Source organism: Emys orbicularis, chromosome 20, assembly GCF_028017835.1.
Source record: "Emys orbicularis isolate rEmyOrb1 chromosome 20, rEmyOrb1.hap1, whole genome shotgun sequence".
NCBI lineage: Eukaryota > Metazoa > Chordata > Testudines > Emydidae > Emys > Emys orbicularis.
The window spans coordinates 83,559-111,529 of NC_088702.1; the positions used below are offsets into that span (position 1 = coordinate 83,559).

Here is a 27,971-nt window from a genome sequence, read left to right on the forward strand (position 1 = left end):
ACAAACACAACTTCCATAGTAACAGATAATATTAAAATCTGCAACTTGATATTGGTAAGTTACACTAATTTTAGTTTGTATTAGGCATGCAATAGCGTGATTACACTTACATATATTTGTGGTATTTTTAAATTTAATGCTTTTTAGAATTTAGTGCCCTGCAAAATCACATCACTTGAGAACCAATCAGCTGCATCTTACAAAAGTTTAGTTCTATGACTAAAACAAGGTTTAAGTCTGTTCTATGAGCCAGCAGTCGCTGCTGCAGCCTCTGCTAGTATTCGCTCAGGCTGTGCCATTTGGCAATCTGCTTTCGGGGGTTCTCGCACACCTCTCGCCAGTGTTCCACGCCACCAGTGGTGATGCTGTGTGCTCCCAAAATCAGCCGACCTACCACCTCATTTTTTGTGGTGCGGTCGAAGTCGATGACTAGAAATTCAATGCTGATGTCAGGAAGGAGATCCACAGGGATATCATAAATGAAGGATTCATTGAAGATGGGATTCAAAGTGCACTTCTTCACATGGGTCTTCTTTTTTGCTATGCGTTTTCTGCCATAATAAACGTTCACCTTAACGTAGGGGTCTGCTAGAGAAAAGAAAAAAGCAAACCAATAACACAGCCTAATAATACTCTTTGGAATAGTATGTCTAAGAGGTCAAAAATGAATTAAAGGTTAGACATCGCAGCACCCCATAGCTCCCTACACATTGGCTGCCCTTCCAACCCTATACCACTTCCATTAAAAGCCAAACCATGACCATGGAAATCAGAGAATCTGAACAGAAATAAAAGTTCATCCTCCCATAAATATCTGAAAAAGTTTGTTTAAATCCCTGGTTCCCTTAAAGGTGAAGAACCAAAGTGATGAATAATTCCCCAAACGAAAAACTTTATTAAAAGAGATCTATTCAGGGAGCAAAAACAAAAATAAAAAGAAAGGGAAGTTTGTGCCCTTCCAGGCCTTCTTTATACTGGGTAAAGAAGCAAAAACGGTTTTGTTCTAACTTTTTAAGGTCAGGCTTGACAAAGCCCTGGCTGGGGTGATTTAGTTGGGAATTGGTCCTGCTTTGAGCAGGGGGTTGGACTAGATGACCTCCTGAGGTCCCTTCCAACCCTGATATTCTATTATTCTAACTTCCTACTTCCCAATCTCCCCCCAATCAAAAATTATTTTATTATTTTGAGAGGAAAAAATGCTTATCTTCCTTGTGTGACTGGCAGTCTCCATGGCAGACTGGAGAACTGGAGTAGAAGCTCTCTCATGCCTTTTTTAGAAGGATAAGGAAGATTTGAATCTTTAGTTTCATAGATTTTTAAAGCCAGGAAGGACCATTAAATCATATAGCCTGATCTCTTCAATAATAAGGCTATAGAATTTCACCTAGTTACCCCTGTATTAAGCCCAATAATTCATGTCTGACTAAAGCATATCTTCCAGAAAGGCATCCAGTCTTGATTTTGAAGACCTCAGGGGATGGAAAATCTGCATTTCTCTTGGTTGTTTTTTTCTAATAGTTAATTTACCTTCATTGTACATTTGTACCTTATTTTTAATTTGAAAATTTAGCTGGCTTTAACTTTCAGACAGTAGTTCTTGTTATGCCTTTCTCTACTAGTTGAAGGAGCCCTTTACTAACTGGTGTTTTCTCCCTATGAAGATACCTATATACTGTAATCAAGTAACAACTTGATCTTCTTTTGATAAGCTAAACAGATTGAGCTTTTCAAGTCTCTCACGGTAAGACAATTTTTCCATCCCTCAAATCATTCTTGTAGCTCTTCTCTGCACCCTCTCCAATTTTTCAACATTTTAAAAATGTGGACACCAGAACTAGTTGCAATATTCTAGTGTGTGTGTGCGCGCGTGCGGGGGTGTCTCTCCAATGCTGTATACAGAGGTAAAATCACCTCCCTAATCCTACTCTTTACTCCACTGTTTATAAATAAAAGGATCACATTAGCCCTTTTTGCCACAGCATCACTCTGGGAGCTCATGTTCAGTTTTGTCCACTATGCCCTTAACTATTTTTCAGTCACTGGCTTTCAGGATTCAATTGCCCCATTCTGTATGTATACCCTGCATTTCCCCCCCCCCCCCCAGTGACAGTGCATTTGGCTGTTTTAAAACACATTGAGTTTGACTTAGTCCAGCTTATCAAGCAATCCAGATTGTTCTAACTACCGTGTCATTAACATAGGTCTTTGGTATCTACAGATTTTTATCAACAGTAATTTTTATTTAGATACTTAAAATAATCATTAGTGTTGAGCTAGAACAGATGGCTGCAGAACTCCACTAGGAATATCCCATTTTGCTGATTCCTCATTAACAACTACTTTTTGAGAGCTGTAGGCCAGTTGCTAAGCCATTTAACGTGCTTTGATGTGTATAGTGCTATTTTTTAAATCAGAATGTCATGAATTAGTAAGTCAAGTGCTTTCTGTGACCCATGGACCTCTTAAAGCCAACTCGGAAGTGGTTATAGAAATTTCATGAGGTTGGTGTTTACATTCTAGTTCACCAAAGAATGTAATGTGAGATCTCAAATGAAACCCAATGTCATTCTGGTATTAATATTGTTCTGAAACGTATGTACAGGCACTATAGCGACAATGTGGGTGCGGTGATCTTTTTAAGTTAAGAAGTTGGGCCAATAAAAATTACCTCACCTACCTTGTGTGGCTCATATCCTGGGGCCCACACTACTACAAAAACACTGAGTATATAGATACTATGTAAAGCATCATGCATATATACTGAAAAATGTGTTTTTAAAATTTGTATCTCAAGATATTAGTCACCAGCAAAGGTGAAAAACATGTTTTCCTCCAAACAGGAGGTAAGAAATGTATTTCTGTGTCAGGATATAAATTACGCATTGTAAGCTAACACAATGGATGCCTATTAACGTATAAAGAGATGTGAAATAAAAAGGGAAGCAGCACCCAGGAAAAACAAGCCATGTGTGATTATTTTGGCTATGAGCTAAGACAATGAATGTTGGGGGTATAGCTAGGAAGCAAAGAAGACATCCCTTCATCCTTGACCTAGGAAGTAAACAGACAGCACGTTTACATTCATAAAAATGGGATCTCAGCCAACGTTGGTTTAAAATGCTGCAGAGGATTCTAGGTGAGAGAAACTTCTTTAGACAGGAGGTTAACCTGGTAGTTAAGTTTAGTCTCTAGAAAGTATATTATCTTGTTTTATATGCAACCATTTGTTTCCAATATTCTTACTCACTATCACTTGAATCTTTGATAGTAAACTTACTCTTGTTTTCACTATACCTATAGCTAGCTAAGTGCTGTGATGTTACGCAAAGTGCTGATCCTAAGTGGAATTTTACAAGCTGGTATGGTCTGTTCCTTTGGGAATAGCGGACCTGGTAGTTCTGTGAGTAGCTAGTGTCAGGGGCTAGATATCACAGGGGAATGCTTCAAAGGGACTTGGGGATTGAGGTGGACATAGTGTTAAACTGCAAGGCAAAGTAAGGGCTGTCATAGCCCTGAGAAGAGTGCTTGCATAGCTGGCAGTGTTAGGATACTGACACCCAGTTAAGAACAAGCATAATTCCCTCATGCTGGAGGCATGGAGAAACAAAGTAATTCACAGTTCTAGGCACCCCGAGAACCCTCACACTTACAAAAGTCTAAATGTATTGTATCTACAGTTACCTTTCTCTACTAAACTTATCTAATCAAAGAATGGAATGTTTGTTTGGAAAGACCTATTTTCCATAAAACCATGTTGACTGGCAATTATATTCCCATACTTTAATTCTTTATTTATTGAATCCTTTATTAGCTTTTTCATAATTTTGCCTGGGATTGATATCAGACTAACTGGCCTCTAATTACGTAGGGTCATCCCACTTGCCCTCTTTTAGTACTGGCATGATTTTAGCACTCTCACTGTCTTCTGGATTCTTCAGTATTTCAAGATTTCTTAAAAATTACCACCTGCAGGCCAGAGAGCTCCTCACTCAACTCTTTTAGGACCCTAGGTGCAAATTATCTAGGCCTGCCAACTTAAAAATGTTTATCCCTAGTAGATGCTCTCTCCAATCCTCCTTGGACTGCGGGGGAAAAAAAAAGTTAATCCTCATGCAATATGAAATCATCCTGTTTCTTTCCAAATACCAAACAGAAATATTTATTAAATGCTTCTGCCTTTTCTGCACCTCCATCTAGCCCCCCCGACCCCAACCTTCTGTCTTGTATTTTCACCCCCAGCAAGCAGTTTGGTTTTTTTCGTACTGCAAGTAGAAGTGTGACACACACTAGCATGAAGGTAGAGCAGCCCTTCTTTGCATTGACACACACACAGCATGCCACGTTAAAAGTTGTTCTCTCTCATGCCTGTGTGTGGTAAATTTTTATTGTTGCACTGACTTCAAGGCATTAAATGGAAGAACAAACACTTCAGATCTAGTTGACGAGTTAACCAATAAAAAACTGATCAGTAAATACAGTGTAAATTAACACTCCATTTCACAGCATTCCCTTTGTGTTTACAGGGAAGAACAAACTATGCATCAGGTGAAGTACAGTAAACTATTAATAGGCTGGAGAAAATAGCTTCTACCTGAGAGGCCAGTGATATCCATTTTCGGCAAATGTCTAGCTTTCAGCACCACAACAGTCATTCTCTGCGCAACAGGCTGGTAAGACAGTGAGACTTGCAGCTCTCCTCTGCTAATGCATTTCTGTGGAAAAGAAGCAGATACAACTGAGAAGACCTGGGAGGTAATGAACAGGTGCCAGGAGGTCACGACCACATTACCCTTCCCATATTGCTAAATGGGAAGGCCTGGCCTGGCCTGAACTAGATGGGAGAGAGATCCCCAGGGGGTGTCTCACGATGGAAAAAATGAGAATCACTGCCTCAGAGGTTGGCTTGTGAAAAGAAAACAATGACCAGATTAGGCTCAATATTTGTAATTATGGGGGAATATGAGGCTCCTATTGGGAAAGCTTTTGAAAGTACCAATGTTCAGCTAGAATTGGGGGACGTGAACTCAGTATTTACAGTTACATGAGTGCCAGCCTTTCCTACCAGGAGGTACTGTAGAAAGAGAGGAGCAGGAACACTGCCTGCAGGAATTTCACAGATACAGCAATCCCAAGAGATGAACCTACCGTTCGTTATATGTGTTAATTTTATATCAGACACACAAGGTGAGTGAGGTAATATTTTTTACTGGACCAACTTCTGTTGGTGAGAGACAAGCTTTTGAGCTTAGGGTATGTCTACACTTGCAGAGTTTTTGCACTGTAAGTTTCACCGGTGATAGGGAACCGGTGGAAGTAAAGTGCTGGTTTGTGTACTCACTCAATTCCTCAGGCGTCATAAAGTGTTTACACGACCAGCACTTCCATCACCAGAGCAGCGCTGTAGGGCAGCTATCCCACAGTGCATCTCTCTCGATAGGTCTTGTGGGAAGGAGGGGGTAAGCGGAAGGCATTCTGGGTCCCTGCTCAGTGCCCCGTGCTGCCCTGCTTCATGTCTCAGGAGCCCCATTACTTCCTGGTTTCTTCATGGCATTTTTTAAAAAAACCTGCTGTCTGGCTGCTTTCCCCATCACATCTACAGACAAAGGGAAAGGAAGCTTCAAATGTCCTGTGGCTTACCGGGGGAGAGGCGGACGTCAGAGCAGCAGAGATGCTGGCCAGAGTGGTCGCTTTTGGCACTGTGGGATAGCCTCCGGAGGCCAAAGGGTGTTTACACTGCTAGAACGTGTCTTCCTTTCACAGCAGTGCAAAAAGAACAGCAGTAAGAGCTGTATGCCTCTCGGGAAGGTGGTTTTCTTTTTGCGGTTAAACTTCTGAGTTTGACCGCAAAAAGTCATTAACAAGTATAGACGCTCTGGCGGTTTTAGCGCAAAAAAGGGACTTTTTGCGCTTTAAATGTTAAGTGTAGACCTACCCTAACACAGAGCTCTTCTTCAGGTCTGGGAAATGTACTCAGTATGTCTCAGTTAAATACAAGGTAGAACAGACAGTTTTGCATAAATAGTTAACATACATTTCAAGGGACCATTCAAGGTGAAATGGCCTATTAACACCTCTCAAGTCATGGAAGGAGGGAGTAGAAGGCAGCTGGGGAGGGAGGGGGGACATTAGTGCGTTATAGTGTTTCCCAGACCTGATGAAGAACTGTGTATGCTCAAAAGCTTGCCTCTCTCACCAACAGAAGTTGGTCCAATAAAAGATCCATCTTGCCTCTGTAATATTCTGGGACCAACACAGATACAACAACACTGCATAGTTTTATTCCAGAGGCAGTACTCAAAGCAGGGATTATAACAGCCCAGAAGATGTTTGTTTTGTACAGTAGTGCGTACAGTTATGATACAATGCACTATAACTGCAAAATGTGAAATCTAGTACCAAAGCCCTGACTAATGTGTCAACTATTTGATTCAGATGAAAAATCAGTCTTTCTTGGGGATTATGCCACTCTTTTAACCACATTTGTTCACCAAAATCAGCATTAACAATTAACAAACAGAAACATTAACAATTATATGCAGAAATAATGATATCTACTTCATTTAAAATTTTCATTTACCCCATGTTCTGACCCTGTATACTCTAGCAAGCCTACAACATCCTATAATTTTGATAGCTTGCTTTTACCATATTTCAGCTCAGAGCTAATGTGTCCCTCAAAAGCAGTTGGAGGAATTTCTGAACTCCAACAGAATGAGATTTTATATTACCAGATGTAATTCCCACTTCCCAAATACCAGTTAGAAAGCTGCCTAATAATGGTGTCAGATTATAATAATGGCATTTGCCATAGATCAGCATTTTTTTATTTGTACAATTTTAATCGTTTTTGCCATACAAAACAATGTAAACACTTCTGGGAAGAAAATTATAAATATACATTCTGCAATATAATTGTTGCTTAGTAATTATATGTTAGACCCTGAGTTTAATTCCCAGCTCAGCCACAGGCTTTTGTTAGGTTACAGTGGCCAAGGACATATCTTTATGTGCCTCTCTCCCTCATCTGTACAATGGGGATGATGATGATAATCCCTTTATCTTGTCTATTTAGATGAATTCCTTGGGGCAGGGACTGTCTCTTACTATGTGTTTTCACAGGGCCTAACACAATGGGGCCCTGATCTTAGCTGAAGGCTTCAGATGCTATTGTAATATAAATATTAATGTGAAGGATATGCAGAATATAAAAATCAGGTAGGAATGTTTAATAGCCATGGAATAATTAATTTTTAAATACAGAGTCCCGTGTTACACATTCACTTCTGGAGTACTACAGTACTTCTCTACTATCATTTTAAAATCTTGACCTTTAGTAGATTTGGAGTACTTGTCCCAGTATGTGAATTGCAGTGATTTTCTAGGTGCCGAAAAGTTAGGCATGGTGACACTAAGCATCACAATGCCTAAACTCCTTTTGTGCATTCAGGCCCCAGTGAGTTAAAGATAAAATGTATAACAAATCAATACTAAACTACTTTCAATTTAGAAATGTACAAGAAAACAAATCAACGTGTATTAAAATTTCCATACCCAAGTATGCTTTATTTCTAATTTTGTATGACAGGTACTAAACAAAAATGGAAAATAAAGCATTAACCCGTAATTAGAAAAGAGACATATATATATATATATATATATATATATATATATATATATATATATATATATATATATATATATATATATAATCTTGTAATTTGCTGCTGTGTGTGTGTATATATATGTGTGTGTGTGTGTATGTGTGTATGTGTGTGTGTATATATATATATATATATATATATATATACACATACACAGCAGCAAATTACAAGAGTCAACCAGCATTTATAGACTCTGTTAAAAATTCCCTCCTGGCTGATGTGGTCCACACTTTACTGTTTTGGTTATAGTGACATGCTGTGATTCACTTTTGCAGCAGTGACACCTAGCTGTTTGAAACACTGGGGTTTAAATGAAATGATTATCATTAATGAAATGCTTATCAGGCACTAAATATAAGAGGAGACAAGTACTTCTGGGGGTATTTGACTTCGGAACCATTTACATAGCGACTTTTGGACAAGGGCCCAGAACATACATAACCTGGGATTTAATCCTGCAAGCCTTTCTGATACAATTTCTCCCAGTGACTTCAATGGGACTAGTACAAGTAAGAACTACTCACATGAATAAGGGTTTGCTGTATTCCTGGTTCCTAGACGTTGTGAGTCCCATGCCAAGAAAACTCAGCCTGGCTGGGGATCAGCTTACATAGGGTCAAGCATAGCATGTGAAGTGTGTCTCCAAACTCAGAGAGAGAGGTCACTTACTTGTATGTTCCTTTTGATGATCTCCCGGGTGAGCTGGACCTTTCCAGTGCTTGGATCCACTCCAGCGAGGGGCACCATGACTTCTCCAATCACATCATCTCGAGAGAAGCGATCAAAGCTCAATACCAGGAAGTGAAGCACCAAATCCTGGAGCTGGCTGTAGGGGATCCCATAGAAGGTAAAGGTCTCATCAAACACAGGGTCCAGGGTCTTGCGCAACACACGAGTCTTCACTCGATGCCTTTTGTCTGGAAGAATTGTCATCTTGATGTAGGGGTCAGAGCCCTGAGTCTGCTCATCCATCACTGGCAGCCCATGGGCTTCTTGAATGGTCACCACTAATGCTTTCTTGGGGAAATTGTAGTCCACTGAGAAAGTCAATGTTCCCAGCAGGACATCCTCTTCTGGGGAAGATGGGGAGGAGATTTTGCTCCCACCTGGAGTGATGCTTTGGTCTGGACTTAGTTCATCTCCGTAATCCACTTTTATTGGGAGCTGGTCAATACAAGGGGCTGCATTCATCCCATTTGGTGCCTTCTCGGAGCCCACTAAACCAGCTTCTGCCGCATCTACCAAAAGGTTTCCTCTTCCAGTCTCTTTGACAGTGCCGTTCTTGTCTCTGCGGATCCGGATAATCTTCTTCTTGTTACTCAAGGTCTCCGGATAGATACTAATGCCTTTCAGCATGTGAATGAATTTGTAAGGGGGGGTTTTGTGCTTTTTTTCTGCTTGCTGGTGGCAGCATGTCCACACAAACACTGTTACTGAGACAGACACCACAAGGACCGTGGCACCAATAAGTCCTGCCACAATCGGAGGCACATCTGTAAAGGAGACAAAACAATTAGGGATGAGATAGTCCCTTAGGACGAGTATGTTCATACAGCACTTAAAAAAGCATGTTATTCTAATTAAAGAAAATACCCTACACCTCATACAACCAATGAACCTATCAAGTAAATATGGTCTATTTATTACTCAATGATCTTGGTGACAGAAATTCCTTTGGAGCTTGAAATTATTTCTCTAAAATTGTGCTTTTCCATGTGGGACTCGGTTCCCCACACTTATAGATGCCCTAGGTTTTGCTTAATAACATCTTCAAATTTTTATTGCCTTATTCTCTCAAATCAATTTTGTATGTCATCACCATCAATGTCAGCACTGCTCTAGTAAAAGTGTTTACTAGGGAACTACAGTTTCATGGGCCATAAGAGGCGCTCTCACACTTTATATCTTCTTTAAAAATAGTACTTGTTTCTATTTTAATATCAGCAATTGAGTAATAAGTAGTTACACTATTTAGAATCCAGAGTTCTGTCACACTTAAGTAATTTTAAATATTAGACATTTTGACCCTAAAATAATTGACTGTTAGGACTATAACCTCCCACCCCTTCAAATACTTGAATCTCAGACACTGCTATAGATTTTGGAGACTGGCAATTATAATTTTGTATATATTAAAAATTTACAAAACTTGTTTCCATTTACATAAGGATTTTCATCCTGAAGGATCCCATAGCATTTTATGAGCCTTACAGAGTACATATAGAGGAATCACTTCATTGACCACTAAATGCAACTGTTTCTGGGGTGGAAAGTGGTAGCTAGTAAGAGTGCATATTGAAACTAGACAAGTGTGTAAGGCAGGAAGTGTAGAATATCATAAAAGTCAACCTGCTAGGAGAATTTTAGTTAGATTTTAACCAGGTGCTGAGACTAACATCCCTACTTTTGAGAAGAGTGCCATGTGATATGAAATGCCCACTGTGTCTCATCCAAAAGTTTATTTCTATGTTAACCATTCCCATTTATGGACAATGAATTTCTCTGCTTCCACACCTTTCTCAGTGTCATTACCTGTTGTCTTCCATAGCTTGGTAGACTGCAGCTGCAGAGAGAGGAAAGCTTTCTAAAGGAGTGTTTCACTAGGGGGTGTTTCCCTATCACCCCCAAAGAAAAAAGTCCTACCATCTGTGACCAGGGTCCCAGTGGGGGCCAGCTATGGTCACTCAATTAGGGTGAACTGCAAAGAATAGGGCAGATAATCCCCCAAAAGCTGGTGGATATTCCAATACTTAGATTTACCAAGCCAGCATAAAACAGCTTCTTTATTACCTTACTGGTTACTCAGAAGTCCAAACAATACAGTTCCCTTAAAATGATCCAGCCTCAGACTTCCATCCAGGTATCTAAGTCAAATATGATGATTTCTGAAAATCTTATTTCATCATATAAAAGAAAAGGTTCTACCAATCCCAAAGGATCGGACACATTACCTCCCAGGTTATTGAATATTCCAGATCTTACCCAAATACATGCTACAGCCAATTCTTATTAACTAAACTAAAATTTATTAAAAAACAAGACAGAGTATGGTTAAAAGATTAATATACATACAGACGTGAGTTCAATTCTTAAGATTCAGATTCATAGACGAGATGGTGAGCTTTATAGTTGCAAAGAGTTCTTTCAGAAATAGTCCATAGGTTATAGTCCAATGTTTATATTTCAGGGTGATCCAGTTAGGACTGGGATCTCAGTCCTTATGGCCTAAGCTTCCCCTGTATGAAGCCTCAGGCAGATCTGAGATGAACAGGATCAGGACCCAAGGATCTTTTATACAATTTCATGTCCTCTTTGACAAGTTGGAGTTCCTCCAGGAACAAAAGATAATTAGGATGACTTTGAAGGAGGTCCATCACTGGTACTTGGCTATAGAATTAACATAAGGCAATTTGCTTGTTCCTCCACCATTCACAGATGACTTGCTATACATTTCAAAGAGAGATGAGGTGTTTACAGTTCATTTAAATGCTAAGATGTTCTTTTGATCTCTGAATGATCAGAATACAGCATAGACAGGGACTGTTGGTTATATTGTTGACCATTTCTTTATACATGCAAATACACAAAAACACAACCATTACCTGCCCAAGTCTTTAAGGGTTGAATTTGAGTCCTTTATTTTGCAGGATGTTTAATCCTTTCTAGCCGTGCTTCACACCCTCAACGTGAGACTGGTGTGGAAGGGAGAAATTAAAGCTCCTGGATACACCTTAAGGACCTTCCAACGTTGATATGTGCTGTGTTTACATTGAATTCTTAGTAAGGCCAAATTATTGATGCATGCTTTGGCCCAAGTTAGAAACTTAGTCCATACTTTGTGAAACACTTGTGATTCCAGGGTTTAGTCTATGTGTTGACTTAACATAGCCATTAATGTTCTTCAGAGAGCACTTACTCTGGCATTCAGCCGTGAAGGCTGTGAGGTGTTTTATCTCAGTTTCCCTTTTTTGCACAGCACATTAGGTCTGCAATGTCTTTTCTCCTGTGTACAGTTTCAAGATTAGATACAGGCATTAACTATGAAATATCAGTATCATAAGGCCTTTTAACATAAAATGTGTTCTTATGTATCACTCTTAACATGTTCAAGGGTTTTTCCAAAAGATTAGGCACATTTGTACATTTTTACAGTTTTTGGTATTAGCCAACATGTTAGTTACAATTATTAGCACTAATATTAACATCAGTTCTATCGTGTGTACATTTATAATCATTTTTGTCATACCAAGCCTTTTGTTTAGACAAATCATTTGTTAGGTTAGCTTGTTCAATGTCCCTTTTGAACCTTAGTAGCTTTTTCTTTACTTTAGGATTTTTCTTAACATAGGATTTCAGTTTAATCACTTCCTTGAGGTTTTAGTATTTGGAAGATGAGGGAGGCAAGTTTGTAAGGGCATTTTGCTTTTTAAGAGTTAGCTTGCTTTTCTTTTTTTTCTTGTCAGCTAGGAAGTTTGTATGGACATCATGCCTTAAAGAGACCCAACCATTTTCTATCATTATGTCTGAACTACAGTTCTCCTGCTTTTCACCTACCAATTTCTGCATCCACAAGGTATCAGATGCACTAGAGCAGTGTTTCTCAAAGTTTTATATTGGTGACCCCTTTCACACAGCAAGCCTGCGAGTGGACCCCCTTTATAAATTAAAACACTTCTTTTTATATTTAACACTATTATAAATGCTGGAGGTGAAGTGGGGTTTGGGGGTGGAGGCTGACAGCTCACGCCCCCGCCCCCCATGTAATAACCTTGTGACCCCCGAGGGGTCATGACCCCCAGTTTGAGAACCCCTGCACTAGAGCTTACTAAGAAATTACATGACAAATCCAAAGTATCTATGGGTCTATTCATAAGGCTGCTCTGCTGTGTAAAACCAGGAATACAGACTCTTTCTTCAACCTGAGACACAGACTGTTCACTTTCAATATTAGCTAAGGAAGCCTCCTTTAAGCTATTCACAGTAGATTTTTCCTAAGCAAATTCAGTGGATTCATTTTCATTTGAAAGACTTTGGCCATTAGGCACCAACAGACTTTCCTCAGAAGAGAGACTGTTTACTATCAACAATGGCCCATTAAGAGTCAATGGAAACAATTTCTTTTCATAGACTTCACCAAGAAATTCCTTTCCTTCTGCAATATCATGCATTGCAACAAATTCTTTCTGAGCTTTATTTATGTCCAGAGCCGACTTTGGCACAACAGACAAATCACCAACCTCCTTCTGAGTTTCACATACATCCAGAATCACCTCTGGCCCATCAGGAGGATTTTTACACAATCCCCTTTCAGGTAAACTGCCAGACTTCATAGTCAAAAGATTAGAAGCATTCTCTTCCTTGTTAAGTTTCCACACTGTCAGTGGGTAACATAGTTAAATCACCTTCATGCTTTCCTTGTGCCCTGGCTATATCAACCTGATCAGACAAGGTTGTTATATCTTTACCCAGCAACACACTAGCAACAGGCAAAATAAAAGCACCAGAATCGCTTGGTTTCTGGGAGCTACTTATGACATTAACTGGATGCAACCTAGTTATAATGTCATTATCCCTAGCAGACACAAATTTAGGACCACTTCCTTCCTGGGCTTTAGTTGTATCCAGAATCAACTCTGAGTTAACTAATAAATTTTCAACCATCATAGGCTGATAGGCTTCTTCTGTCTGCTTTACAGACAGAGAACTAGAGACACTGTTTCTCAGCAGGCATGCTGCTAGTCAAAACAGACAATTGGAGATATCTTTCTCTTTGTCTCAGCACCCATGGTTGATTTCAGACACATACCCAGACAGTGAGACAGCTTCCTTAACAGGCAAGTTGCCACTCCCAACAGATAAACTGCTATTCTCCATAGATAAGAGTCTCATTACACTGAGCTGCTTTAAACAAATCATCTCTACCCTTTTCAGGCTTACTTTCACAAACTTCACTTGCTAACAATTCTTCACTTACCAAGACTGTATGTACCCTTTCCTTCCTCAGTTAGGGCTTTAATCTGATCACTAACTTTAATTTGCTCTAGAGAAACATTTCCCTGAGCCTTATCTAATAGCAGATTTACTTCTGAGATATCAGACACTCAGAAATTTCTTCCACATATACACTGCCTTCTTGCACAGACGAACAGCTATCTTCATCCGACAAACATTTGGAGAAACACTCCATAGGCAAGTCTTTGCCCTCTAATAGACACAGGTTCAGGATTATTTCTTTCCTGTGACTGATTTATATCAACCTGATTGAACAAAGCTTTAATATCATTCCCAATCAAAAGATCCTTAGGCAATAACTGCCTTACACCAGCTATAACTTCATATTTAACACCATTTCATTCAAGGTGGATTTTGGCTAAAGGCACACTTACAGTAAACTCATAGAGGATTACAATATTCACACACTGATCTGGTAAGTAATCTTCCTCTTTGACAAAATGTGCTTTAACAAGAGTGATGTTAGTAGCTGTAACTTGCCCTAAATAGCTTTTACCATTGACTTTTACATTCTCTGCCCAAGTTATGGGGCCACCTTCACCTGAGATCACAGTAAAAGCATTTACATAAAAGGTGGCAGTGTTGGGGTATATTTGGTCACATACAGATAACTGCTTAGAGTCGAACAACATACCAACATAGTTACAAACTGGATAGATTCTATCCCCATCTTTGTTGTTGAGAGGAGCTGGCTTTTCAGGATGATACAGTTCCTGTTGTTCCTTTATTCGCTTGAGTTGGAGCTTAAGCCTGTCCACTTTTGCCTTAGCTTCTAGTTCCTGCAATCGAATATATGCCATTCTCTGTTCATGTTCAAAACACAGGTGTTCTCTTTCCATATCAGTTATTTTTTGCCTTTCCAGAAACTGAAGATATGCCATTCTTTGTTCAAACTGCTGCTGGTTTCTCACTGCAAGCATTTTCACTGGGTTTGCTTCTTTTCAATTTGTGCTCTGGGGCTTTTTTCTTAAAAGACAACCCCCTCTGTGAGCACAATTCTTCCAGGCTTTTTCTGTCAGGATCTTGATCATTGGTCACTCACTGTAACTGATTTTTAACCCTTAAACTCTCCAATATCCAACATTAATTTTTGACAAGCGTGTGGTACTGATCCAAAAACCGAATTAACCTGTGGTAATCCTAGCACAACTACGCCACTGTGGCCAGGGTCCCAGTGGAGGCCAGCTGTGGTCACTCAATTAGGGTGAACTGCAAAGAATAGGGCAGACAATCCCCCAAAAGCTGGTGGATATTCCAATACTTAGATTTACCAAGCCAGCATAAAACAGCTTCTTTATTACCTTAGTGGTTACTCAGAAGTCCAAACAACACAGTTCCGTTAAAGTGATCCAGCCTCAGGCCTCCATCCAGGTATCTAAGTCAAATATGATGATTTCTGAAAATCTTATTTCATCATATAAAAGGAAAGGTTCTACCAATCCCAAAGGATTGGACATATTACCTCCCAGGTTATTGAATATTCCAGATCTTACCCAAATACACGCTACAGCCTATTCTTATTAATGAAACTAAAATTTATTAAAAAACAAGACAGAGTATGGTTAAAAGATTAATATACATACAGACGTGAGTTCAATTCTTAAGATTCAGATTCATAGACGAGATGGTGAGCTTTATAGTTGCAAAGAGTTCTTTCAGAAATAGTCCATAGGTTATAGTCCAATGTTTATATTTCAGGATGATCCAGTTAGGACTGGGATCTCAGTCCTTATGGCCTAAGCTTCCCCTGTATGAAGCCTCAGGCAGATCTGAGATGAACAGGATCAGGACCCAAGGATCTTTTATACAATTTCATGTCCTCTTTGACAAGTTGGAGTTCCTCCAGGAACAAAAGATAATTAGGATGACTTTGAAGGAGGTCCATCACCGGTACTTGGCTATAGAATTAACATAAGGCAATTTGCTTGTTCCTCCACCATTCACAGATGATTTTCTATACATTTCAAAGAGAGATGAATACAGAGAGGTCCCATGTTTACAATTCTTTTAAATGCTAGGATGTTCTTTTGATCTCTGAATGATCAGAATACAGCATAGACAGGGACTGTTGATTACATTGTTGCCCATTATCCATATATATGCAAATACACAAAAACACAACCATTACCTCCCCACATGTCTTTAAGGGTCGAATTTGAGTCTATTTTGCAGGATGTTTAACCCTTTTTAGCCATGCGTCACACCATCATTACCACCAGTTCAGCTCCACCAATGGAAGCAATGGTGAAAGCATTAATGTAGACAGGGCTCCAGGTGGCTTCTGGTGATTTAAACACTGAGTTGTCTGTCTTTGCTCAGAGCAGGCCTCAGGTTTAAAAAAAACAACAACAACAAACAGTTTATTTGCAATTCCTAAAATATAAAATATTCTAAAATACAGGAAGTTGCACTTGCTAGTTTAAAATTTGCCAGGAGGGTGATGACCCACAATTTCTTGCCTCCCTATTTTTGCTTTCCTAGCTACAGGCCTGTGTGATTCTAATTGTGACACATATTGCAATCCCATGCACTATCTTTGGGGTCCATTGTATGAAATTTATTAATGGTTTATGCATGATTGTGTTCTACTCCATGGTGGAGGCTTACCACGGATCCTCCAGGAACTAAAAAGAGTAGGGGAGTAGTTATAAGGGGGTGATTACCCTGGAGATTGTAAACAACTCCAAAGAAACACCACCCCCTGGGGTGTTTGAATATACTGATTGAAACTTGATTTTTCCAGAGATTTGGATAAAGAGGCCTTTCGGTATAAAAAGCTGATACATGGCTTTCTTTTGATTTGGCAAACAGACAGGACCCACTTGCGGAAGGTTTGGACAGCCTTTGGATTACTAGAACTTCATAAGACTGATGGATTGTAAGCTTTTAGCATGCATATAGGAACTTTTATTTTTTTATAGCTTCCCTGTAATGTTTTTGACCTATGTATAAATGTATTTGCTTGGAAGAATGGTGCTGTCACTGGTAAAAACACTCATTGTCTTCTGAGAGAAAGTAACATGGGCTGGTCGTTAGGCAGAGGGGCTTGCCGGGGATGATATTGTGCAAGGCAGGGAGATTTGCAGCCTTAAATCCCGCCTCCCTGGTCAGAAGGGAGTGAGACAAGGGTTACGCCCATAGAAAGGTGACAGCTGGAGACCAGAGATCTGACTGGGCACTTCTGAAGTAGACCACAGGGGGGGAATAGAAGTATAGTTACCCTGAAACTGTGGCACTAATAACTTTTTTTTTTTTTTTTTACATTTAGGGTTGTGAAAAACTAGACATTTTTGTTACAGGTATAAAAGAAAAGACTAATGATATCCCCCTGTGGTTCCTGTGCCTTTGAAGATTCTCTTGAAGTCTGATGGATTTTGGGAAATTGTGTTATCTTGGTCTCTGGTTTTCTTCTGCATTAAGATCTGCATGCACTGAGATTGACTGATGGGGAAGCCCAAGGTCTTGTCTGCATAAAACAGCAGTCTGAAGTCCCAGCAGGCACACTAGCTCCATCTGCACTTGAGATTTGCATTATTACAAGCAAACAGTTCAGCTGAACTTTGTTACTTGTCATGGTGCAGTGTGTTCATCTCAGCTAGTGTAATGCTGTTCAGAGTGTCTGAACCCTCCAGTCATTGCAGTAGCAGACATTGCGGTTGCCTATCACCAAGGATCCTAGTTTTCTGTTATACAAAACCCAAAATTCTCCAATAAAAAAATCCACATTTTCCCACAATTAAAATTAAACGCTGAACTTTAGTTACCCTAGCCACGCTATATACACATCAGTTGAACACAATGTTTTATTGATATATTTACAATTTTCAAGATGACAGTCTAAGCCCTGCCCATTCTCCTGATTATCTGACCTGCCCCTGTTCCCAATTAGATCAGATCATCGGGGTTCTATTGTATATGTTTTTATTTTTTACAACATGTAAAAATTAATGATTATCTTTCAAAACGCAGATTCTGTGTTTTTCTGTGGCAAACAGACAGGGGTCCTAGAGATCTATCACACCACACTAAGAAGTTGAATTTTGATAGCTCATGACAGTCCAGGTTGATGGTTTTCTTTACAAACAAAAAGGGCTGGAGACTTTCTTTTATGAAAGTTGACATTTTGTAGTAGAAGATGGCCACCTAAAAAAATGCTAGCTTGCCAAGTTGCTCTATGCCTAACTTGAGCCCTAGATTCAGCTGCAGTAGCTCAGAAGGGTACAGCAGCCATTGCAGTGTGATCACTAAAAAGGTTGCAAGGGGATTGTGGAACTGCAAGGAGGGCCCATTACAACCTCACAGCTATAATTCACCACAAATCATGGTACCAATAGTGAAAGCATTTTTACCAGTCTGTTGTCCTAACCCACTCAGAGGCAGACAACATGGTGGTAAAAAACACTTGAGCCCTTTCTAAATTACAGCTTCTAACAGTGGAGAATTACATCTAAATTGTCCAGCATAGATGAAGCCAAAAGATGCAGTGATTCTGTGCAGGGTACAACAGTGTGACCCTGACTCCAATTAAGTACAATTGGAATAGTGCTGGCAGTATTTGTGGATTGTTGTAAATACTTGTGTGTGGACAGAAGGTGTGTTACAATTGCAGCAAGTGTTGTTTTTCTAGTGTAGAGCTAACTTCTGGGAGGGTTTTCAAAGGTAAGAAAATCTCTGTGCGGTTATGAAGAGAAGGGCTAGAGAAAAACGAAACTACTGAAGGTGCAACCAAGCATCTATTTTTGGAGGGGTGGGGGAAGTTATCTGAACAGATCATCTGACCTGTTTTAGATTCACCCATCATTGTTCATCACTGTTTGCTCTTTCTCAAATCCCCATCATACTTCAACTGAATGATGAGAGGAAAGCTTTCAATCCCATCTTTCTTCCAACCCTGGCCTACAGCACGTCAGAGAGACCTGCATAAACTACTTCCATAATAAAATAAAATACCAGAAATCAGCCTGATCTCTGTGTTGTTACAATCTTAGTCAGTGATGGGCAGCACAGTCTTAAAAAACTAACCTTTTGTCCTGACTTTCATTCTACAGCAGGGGTTCTCAAACGGGGTCGGGACCCCTCAGGGGATCGTGAGGTTATTACATGGGGGGTTGCGAGCTGTCAGCCTCCACCCCAAACCCCGCTTTGCCTCCAGCATTTATAATAGTGTTATAAATAAAAAACACTTTTTTATATATTTAAGGGGGGTCGCATTCAGCGGCTTGCTATGTGAAAGGGGTCACCAGTACACAAGTTTGAGAACCACTGTTCTACACCAGCCACAGCAGCTAGACCCAATTTTTTAACAATGCAACTTTGAAAGTGGTAAATCAGAAAGGTATTTAACATCTTGGATTTTTCATTTTATCATCTTTAAATGCTCTTTGGGCTTAAGAAGAAAGAGGATGTCATTTGATAGTTAGCTGAACTGCAACAGATTAACATTTAGTGAGCTGAGTGAAAACCTTGAATTCTCTCAGGATACCAATATCTGTATCCTATTCACTGTTTTGTCCTTAGTGTTAGAAAAAAAATTTCTTCTTGGACTGCCACTGAAACACAACTTCCCAAAGGTAACTGACCTGCGTGATGATAAATTGGCCTCAGGTCCCATGATCTGTGACTAGAATAACTAGAGCATACAGTGTTCATAGATGACATTTACAATTCAGTAGACATGTCTTTGGTTGTTTTTATTTCTAATACTCCCTGTACCCTCCATATGAACTGGATTCTGCTTCTGACATAGGATGTCTTACTAGTCTTCTTATCCTCTTTGAAGAGAGACAAATAATTGTTAACAGATTATCTGTATAAATCACTACAGTTACCCTTTGTAGATAAAAACAACAAGGAGTCCGGTGGCACCTTAAAGCCTAACAGATTTATTTGGGCATAAGCTTTCGTGGGTAAAAAAACTAAGTGAGGTTTTTTTACCCACGAAAGCTTATGCCCAATGCATCTGAAGAAGTGACGTTTTTTACCGACGAAAGTTTATGCCCAAATAAATCTGTTAGTCCTTAAGGTGCCACCGGACTCCTTGTTGTTTTTGTGGATACAGACTAACACGGCTACCGCCTGATACTTGACACCTTTGCAGATATTACAAGTTACATGCCAAAATGCTGTAATCCCTGTCCCTATTCATTCTGATCTCAAAATACTATATAATCCTCAAAAACAGCAGAAAAAGCCACCTGCAAATTTTCAAACAAAAACCCCACACACAACTCTGGGCTGGGAACAGGAATTAAAAAGACTCCGCTGAAAAGGCTATTTTTTTGTTTCTGAACGTTTTAAGCCCCTATTTATAACATATAATTAAACTACAACCTCTGCCTTAACTATAAACGCATTCTGGCCAAAAGAAATAAAAATTATGCTGCCTGACAAAGACACTGCAATTTACAGGAGCCCCTTGCAGACCTCAAGCATAAGGTCCCATTCTGCTTCTAGAGGACCACACAAGGGAGAGCAGACTGGTGTATTAGGTACATAGGAATTGCCAGATTGCCTCCAAACCGTGGTCCATCTAGTCCAGTCTCTAACAGTGGACTGTACCAACAACTTCAGAAGGTCCAAGAAACCCTTCAGGAGGCAGCTATGGAACAGCCTACCTACAGGAAAGGCTGCTACTGAACCTCCATTAATTAGAGTAGTGGTTTTCAAACTTTTTTTCTGGTGACCCAGTTGAAGAAAATTGTTGATACCAGCGATCCAACGGAGCTCGGGATGAGGGGCTGTGGGAGGGGCTCAGGACTGGGGTAGAGGGTTGGGGTGTGGGAGTGAAGGCTGCAGGGTGGGGCCGGGGATGAGGGGCTTGGGGTGCAGGAGGGGGCTCCAGGTTTGGGGTGCTCAGGGGTAGGGATTGGGGCATGGGGTTGGGGCACAGGCTTACCTCGGGCGGCTCCCAGTCAGCGGCACAGTGGGGGTGCTAAGGCAGGCTTCCTGCCTGTCCTGGCACTGTGGACCACGCTGTGCCCCGGAAGCAGCCAGCAGCAGGTCTTGCTTCTAGGCACAGGCATGCAAGGAGATCTGCAAGGCTCTTGCCCGCAGGCACTGCCGCCCACCCCAGCTCCCATTGACCGGTTCCCGACTAATGGGAGTGCGGAGCCAGTGCTCAGGGTGGGGGCAGTGTGCGGAGCCCCGTGGCATCCCCGCCTAGGAGCCGGACCTGCTGCTGGCCATCTCCGGGGCACAGCGCAGTGTCGGAACAGGTAGGAACTAGCCTGCTTTAGCCGAGCAGCACCGCTGACAGGACTTTTAACGGCCCGGTCAGCAGTGCCGACCAGAGCCGCCACGACCCAGTGCCTTATATTCCGCAACCCAGTACTGGGTCGTGACCTGCAGTTTGAAAACCACTGAGTTAGAGGTATGCCCTGAAACGTGAGAATTTATATTCCTTCAAAAACTTGCAGTTGTGACTCTGGATGTTTTTATTATCCATATAAATATACAATCCCATTTTAAATCCTGATAATTTCTTGGGTGCATGTGGAGGAGAATAGAGGGAGGAGTACTTTCTCCTTTCTCCTACTGGGGACCTGCAGCAGTCTACAGAAACTGGGAATCATTCCTATATGCTGCCTAAGATGTGCAGAAATTTATTCCTGCCCCTCCATCCCCCTGGTAGTTTTGGGAGTGGAAGGAAAAGTTGGTGTACCAGTAGGCACTGGAAACAGCACTAAAAGGGCCTGATCTGCATGGTATGTGTCTAAGGCAGGGGTGGGCAATAATTTTTTCAGGGAGGCCACTCCATGAATTTTGGTAAGTCATCATGGGCTGCACATTTCTACTATATTAATGGAGGGGGTGTAGGGTCTGGGAGGGAGTTTGGGTACAGGAGGGGGCTCTGGGCTGGGGATTGGGGTACAGGAGGGGGGACAAGGTCTGGGAGGGAGTTTGGGTGTAGGAGGGGGTTCTGACCTGGGAGTGCGGGAGGGGGTGCAAGGTGCAGGCTCTGGCCAGGAGGTGCTTACCACAGGCGGCTCCCGGCCGGCGGCGCAGCAGGGCTCAGGCAGGCTGCCTGCCATAGACCCACGCCGCTCCTGGGCGACCCTTCTGGGGAGGGGGGCAGTGGGTCTCCGTGCACTGCCCATGCCCACAAGCACCACCCCCATAGCTCCCATTGGCCAGTTTCCAGTGAAGATAGTGCTGGGGGCAGCGCATGGAGCCGCCTCCCCCCACCCCTGCCAGGGGTGCGCAGAGACATGCCAGCAGCAGCCAGCCGCTTCCGGGAGCAGCATGGGGCCACAGTAGGAAGGCAGCCTGCCTGAGCGCCCTGCTGCACCACAGGACTTTTAGCGGCCTGGAGATCATGAGGGGGCAGCCAAAGAGCCTGGTGGGCTGGACAGAAATGGTACGCGGGCCGGATGTGGCCCGCGGGCCGTATTTTGCCCACCCGTGGTCTAAGGAGATGCGGACTGCAGGAGGTTTACAGTACCACAATCCTCTACTGTGCACTTTAGGAAGTGCGGGGGAAGGTAGCACAGGCACCGTGGACCTTAGAAGATCCACATCTCATTAATGCACCTATCCTGTTGATCTTCTAGGAGCTGTGCCAGTAACTCTTGGAAAGTTACTCACAATGCAGCAGCAAATACACTGCATTTGTGCACTCAGAACAACATGGCACCCTACTGACCACTGGTGTAGTTATAGTGGTGTAAGTTGCAACAGCACAGTTCTCTAGTGAGTAAGCACCAAATGATGAATCACTCCTGCAAGAAACTAACTGGGGACCTCTGCATTCAGAAGCAGTAGAGTTTCCTATCAAAGCTTATTCCAAACAGTCTTTCCCATCTGCCCCCAACCAATTTCCTCACTTTTTCCTTACTCCTATTGTCCTTCGTGCTTTGCCCTTTCCTCCCTCCCCAATCACTCTCACATTCCTCCCTTCAGTGTCTCTACTCCTTTCTTTCATCCTTATGATCAGCTAATCCCCACCTAAGAGAGCACCACTTAGTAAATAAATCAAAAACAAAACTCCCCAGCCAAACAGGGGGCGAGAAGATCATTAAACTAACATGACATTTTCAAACCATCACATTGTTCATTCTCCTTGTCTGTTATATGCCTCCTCCTCCTCTCTCTCTTTTTGCCTGTTTAAATTTCAACATCTTCGGGACAGGGAATTCCTCTTATGGGTTTCTATACAGCCTAACACAATGACCCCCAGTCTTGGTTGGGGCCATTAGGTGCAACCATAATACAAAATAATAAAAAATAAGATTCTATTTATTCTCTCGGTGATAACACTGGCACACAAAAGGAGCCTGATGTTCCACTCTGCTACACTAGTTTTATGCTGGTATGACACCACTGATTTCAATGGAGTTACATAGGCATACAAATGGTGTAAAAGTGGAGACTCAGGCCTCAGAGGTGCATGGTGCAAAGGCTTTTCCTCCTCAGAGTACTTACTTGAGGGCAAGCCACCTTAGCTTTTAAAACCAGATGAGTCATGGACATTGATTGACCCAGATCCCCAAAGGTAATTAGGCTCCTAACTTCCATTGATTTCAGTAGAAGTTGGGCACCCAAATATCTTTATAAATTTGGGTCATTCAAACTAACTAGCACAAGCCTACTCTGTCAAGCAGTCAATTATTCTTAATCAGGACTTTCTGTGATTCTCACAGTTTATTCATTCCCAGGAGGCACTTATATATGTTGAATAATAACCTATGTTTCTTACATCATTTATTATTTTATAAGTTCTCTGCAAGTAAGAACTAGAAGGGGTGGGAAGAGTGATTGTTTCAGGAAAAGGTGCAGAGCTGTATGAATAAAAGGACCAAACACGTTGAGACAGTCTGTACAAGTGTACAATTATACAGTAGAAGGCCAAGGACATTCTCTAGGTCTGAAAGGTTGTAATACTGTAACTAAATCACACAGCTAACTAGAATTAGTATTAGTGGAAGTGTTTAGGCAATATCTACACACACCAGTTTAACTAAAAGTTGGATTTTAAATGTATTTAGTTAAACCAATGCAAACCCCTTTGTGTACATTATTAAGGGCATAGGTAGATACCTTACTGATATAACCTAAATTGATACATGCCATTTTTAAACGGCTTTAAGAGTGCCCATATAGGGTATTGCATCAGTTAAGCTAAATTGATTTTAAAACATCTTTAGTTAAACTGGTCCAAGTTTGTGTGTAGACAAGTCCTTTGAATAATGGCACAAACAAATATTTGGATGTCCCTCATGCAGAATGTACTTTGGTAATGCACAACACAAGAAAGACTGCTGGGAACCAAACCATTTAACAATGGTCTATCTGCAGAAGCAAGGTTTGATGGCTTCTTTATAAGCGTGCCATAAGGACTGTTAGAGAGACATGATGAGTGAGATAATTGTGACATTCCTGTAATCCCCATATTCCTCATCTGTATATAATTGTGATATTGCATTAAAGCATGTCTTATAAGGTATCAGGGGAAAGGTTATGATCTGCTGAAAGACATTGTTCTATCTAAATATGTTTATCATCAATGCATATAGAACAGGAGTACTTATGGCACCTTAGAGACTAACAAATTTATTAGAGCATAAGCTTTCGTGGGCTACAACCCACTTCTTCGGATGTGGACCACGAAAGCTTATGCTCTAATAAATTTGTTAGTCTCTAAGGTGCCATAAGTACTCCTGTTCTTTTTGCGGATACAGACTAACACGGCTGCTACTCTGAAACCTGTCATCAATGCATATGAAATTATAAGAATTGTGTTGTATGGTTTTCACTAAAATATGATGTGGGTTTGGGAGGCGCCCAGATACTAGCCCTACAGAGACAATGACAAGGGAGGTAACCAACACCTGGATGGATGCTGTTGAACAGACATCACCAGCCATTGTCCAGCAAGGGAGCTACAATGCAATGATTCACCTGCATAAGACCACACCAGGGGAACTGCTCAACTTTGCCTGGGGACTCAGCAATGCCCACCAGACATGCCTGGCCTTGTGTTCTCCAGGCACATGGACTAAGGGTATAAAACAGGACACGGAGGCCCATGCTTCATCTTTCGATTGCCCTCATCTATGCTGCAAGCAACAAGGACACTGAGCAGATTTAAGACTCCAACAGAGGAGATTGGCCCAGGTTTCAAGGGTGAAATCTGTGTACTATGAACTGCAATATCCAGTGGGGTGCGAAAACTGCTTTATCTAGATGTTGCCCAGTCTAATAGGGTTGAAAGTTTAGACTGCATGCTAACATTTTATTTTATTTTGGTAACTAACTCTGACTTTTTGCCTGTCACTTATAATCACTTAAAATTTATCTTTTGTAGACAATAAATTTATTTTACTGTGAGTTTGTATGAAGTGTGTGGTATAACTGCTCAGGTTTGCAAAGGCTGGTGTATATCCACTTTCCATTGATGAAGTGGTGAACCAATTAATAAATCTGCATTGCTTGTCTTGAGCAGTGCAAGACAGTATATTCCTGAGGTGCAAGGCTGGGAGCTGGGGGGATTTGGCTGGTGCCTTTCCCTGTCTAATTCATGAGTGGCTCTGGGAGCATTCATGCAATATAGCTGGGTGTGGGACTCCACATGCGGTTGTGCTGAGCGATAACAGCGCCTGGAGGGGTCTGCTGCTTGTCACTAGCAAAGCATTGTGAGAGACACCCAGGCTGGAGGGTTTAGGGGGCACAGCAGTCCCACAGTCCCAGACTGCACCCTGGGGAACCCGTCACAATAATATCTTTTATTAGACCAACTTCTGTTGGTGAGAGAGACAGGTTTTTGAGCTTACACAGACCTTTTCTTCAGGTCTGGGAAACTTTTTAAAATAAATTACATAAATTTTAACTTATAGAGTATCACAGCTTATATAAGGTGAAACATTGTTTAGCATCAGTTCCACCTTACACTCTGAGTAAATTTTCCAGACCTAAAGAAAAGCTCTGTGTAAGCTTGAGGGCTTGTCTCTGTCACCAAAAGCAGTTGGTCCAATAAAAGATATTACCTCACCCACTGTGTCTTTAATATCTTGGGACCCACTGGCTACAATGACACTGCATATAGTGATTATTAGACAGTTTGCAACTTTATACAGCAAGAATTAAACATTATCTTTAGTTAATAAGTTGTATGGGGCAGGAATTTTGTCTTCATCCTTGTTAGAAAGCTCCCAGTACTAGCACCATGCCAGTACTAATTTAAAATTAGGGCCTCACATAAGTTAAATTTCACTCTATAAATATTTAAACTAATTAAAAGGCAGAATATGTCACTTCTAATTTTCTTTGTTTTTAATACTATTTGGGGGTTCCTTAATGATGTTGCAATAGTGTACCAATTATCAGTGGTGAAACTCACCTAGATTCCACAGTGATTTGCACAGGTTGTAAATATAAATAGATACATTGTGTGCTTACCATAAGAGAGAGAGTGTGTGTGTGTTTTATATAACACCTGAGAATAAAAAGGAAATGTAGCAACCATTTTTTAACCATGAGGCCTCATTCAAGAGTAGCCTAAAGGGAAAGACTCAGATTTGGAGGAAAGAGGGGGGGAGCAGGTTGTATTCCTGAGAAATCCACATATTCACCTGCTGTTCCCCCCCCCCCCATCATTTGCTATGTAGGCAAGTCCTGAGGTCTTAAAAGTAATTGCTAAAATTTCCTTTTTTATTTAAAATGTTGCTCATTAGGAAAGTCAGGAGAAACATTTTTGTTGGTGACCCAGGGGACCAACAGCCATGCCTATTACTCAGCCACAGACTGCAGTGTATGGTACAATGTGCACCAGACAATAACACTGAGCAGTCACAATTTCAGACTATTTTACACTTAGTGATTCACTGAATGGATTAAGCAGCTTCTTAAAACACAATGTGTCCCTGGCCCCAAAGCAGGGCCCCTCATTCCCAGCGCTACAGCCTCCAAGCATCTCTCCAAACCCACACAATTAACAGACTGATCTGAGCAGAAGGTATTTCAGACTGATAAGAAACAGAGGGGTTGGGGATACCGGCATCCTGGCTGTTCCAGAATGAGGAAGGAGGGTATGTGCGATGGGGCGCCGCTCTCTTCAGTTCTGGGAACAGGGCTTAGATTCCCCAGAACCGCCCTGTCCGCATCCAAGTACATAGTGCAGAAAAAAATGTTCCATCTATCCAGCTTCGTCTAAGGGCTAGAACCTGCTTCTGGAGCCGGGAGCTGTGTTGCTGCGGCAGCCCCCTCGGAGCCGTCTCTCCCCCCCAGGGAGCCGTGAACAAAGGCTCCAGCCAGAGGCCGGGGCGCTGCCTGGCCCGGAATAGACATCACGTCATCCCGCTCGAAGCCATTAGGCAGCAGCGGCTCCGTAGCTGCGCTGCAGCCCAGGCTCCCCGCAACTGCTCCCCCGCAACCCGCGGGGATGGAGATCAGGCCGAAGGGCAGCGCCAGCTCCAGTCCCGGCCTCCCTCGCAACCTCCTATCGCAGTGCTGTCGTTGTGCCCCGAAGCGGAGAGAGAGACCCTGCCCCACTCCTCCCCACCACAACCGTGGGGAGAGCCCCCCGACTGCATTCTACCACCCAAAACGGAGAGCAGAGTGGCCCCTAGCCATTGCAACCCGCCCCAACGGGGAGTAACAAGAACTCTGCCCACAGCACCCCGTCCGATGGGAGGGCAGCAGGGACTCGCCCCCGCCCCGTTTCCCTATTCCCACATGCGGAGTTTACATTTTCTGTATCTGGCAGAGCATTTCGCAGCATCTTTGCCCCTCGCATCGGCCTGGGCGAGTCCCTGGCACCGACCCAGACTGCCGGAGTTGGCCGGCGGTGGACACTGATCGTGTTGCTCTAGAGGGGAGGCTAAGACCTAGGCATGCTGAGAGGGGTGCTATTGCTGGGTATGGCCGGTCTACAGAATGAGGAAAGTGGTGGGCACGGCCAAATCGCGATGGGAGGGGGCGGACAGGATGGCGCTGGGCACGGCCGCTGGGATGCAGGGGCAAGTCCCTGGGCACGGCACAGACTCGATGGGGCTGGGAGGGCACGGCACGGTCTCGATGGGGGAGGGGAGGCGCTGGGCACGGCCTGGTCTCGACAGGCGCTGGGTAGGACCCGGTGACATAGCTCCACTCACCTAAGCCGGGACGGACACTGGCGATCTCAGCCATGGTGCAGCTGAACAGGTGCAGTCGGGGTGCGGGATCCTGTACACTGGGCTCCCCCGGTACCAGCCTCCGCCCTGAGGATGCTCCGAGCCTGGGATGCAGAAGCTGCCGACTGGCCCAGATGCAGCGCAGACTCCGCCCACAAAGAACGATCTGGGGATTAGTCTCCGCCCCTCTCCG

At 42.3% G+C, this 27,971-nt stretch overlaps 1 protein-coding gene across 1 annotated transcript; it reads right to left on the bottom strand.

Moving 5' to 3' along the window:
- Positions 1-201: 201 nt before the first annotated feature.
- SYT11 (synaptotagmin 11) lies at positions 202-27,922 on the bottom strand. Its single transcript, XM_065420239.1, has 4 exons — positions 27,761-27,922; positions 8,331-9,154; positions 4,592-4,712; positions 202-588 (listed from the first exon to the last, which is right to left on the bottom strand). The coding sequence occupies exons 1-4, from the start codon at positions 27,792-27,794 to the stop codon at positions 275-277; spliced, it is 1,293 nt and encodes a 430-aa protein (XP_065276311.1). The 5' UTR covers positions 27,795-27,922; the 3' UTR covers positions 202-274.
- Positions 27,923-27,971: the final 49 nt, after the last annotated feature.

Excerpts from the sequence above, each read along its gene's own strand:
- SYT11 (XM_065420239.1), bottom strand. The coding sequence starts at position 27,794 with ATGGCTGAGATCGCCAGTGTCCGTCCCGGCTTAG. Across the intron at positions 9,155-27,760 it reads CAGTGTCCGTCCCGGCTTAG|ATGTGCCTCCGATTGTGGCA; the intron begins GTGAGTGGAGCT and ends TCTCCTTTACAG. Across the intron at positions 4,713-8,330 it reads TCATCAAAAGGAACATACAA|AAATGCATTAGCAGAGGAGA; the intron begins GTAAGTGACCTC and ends TCTTTTCCACAG.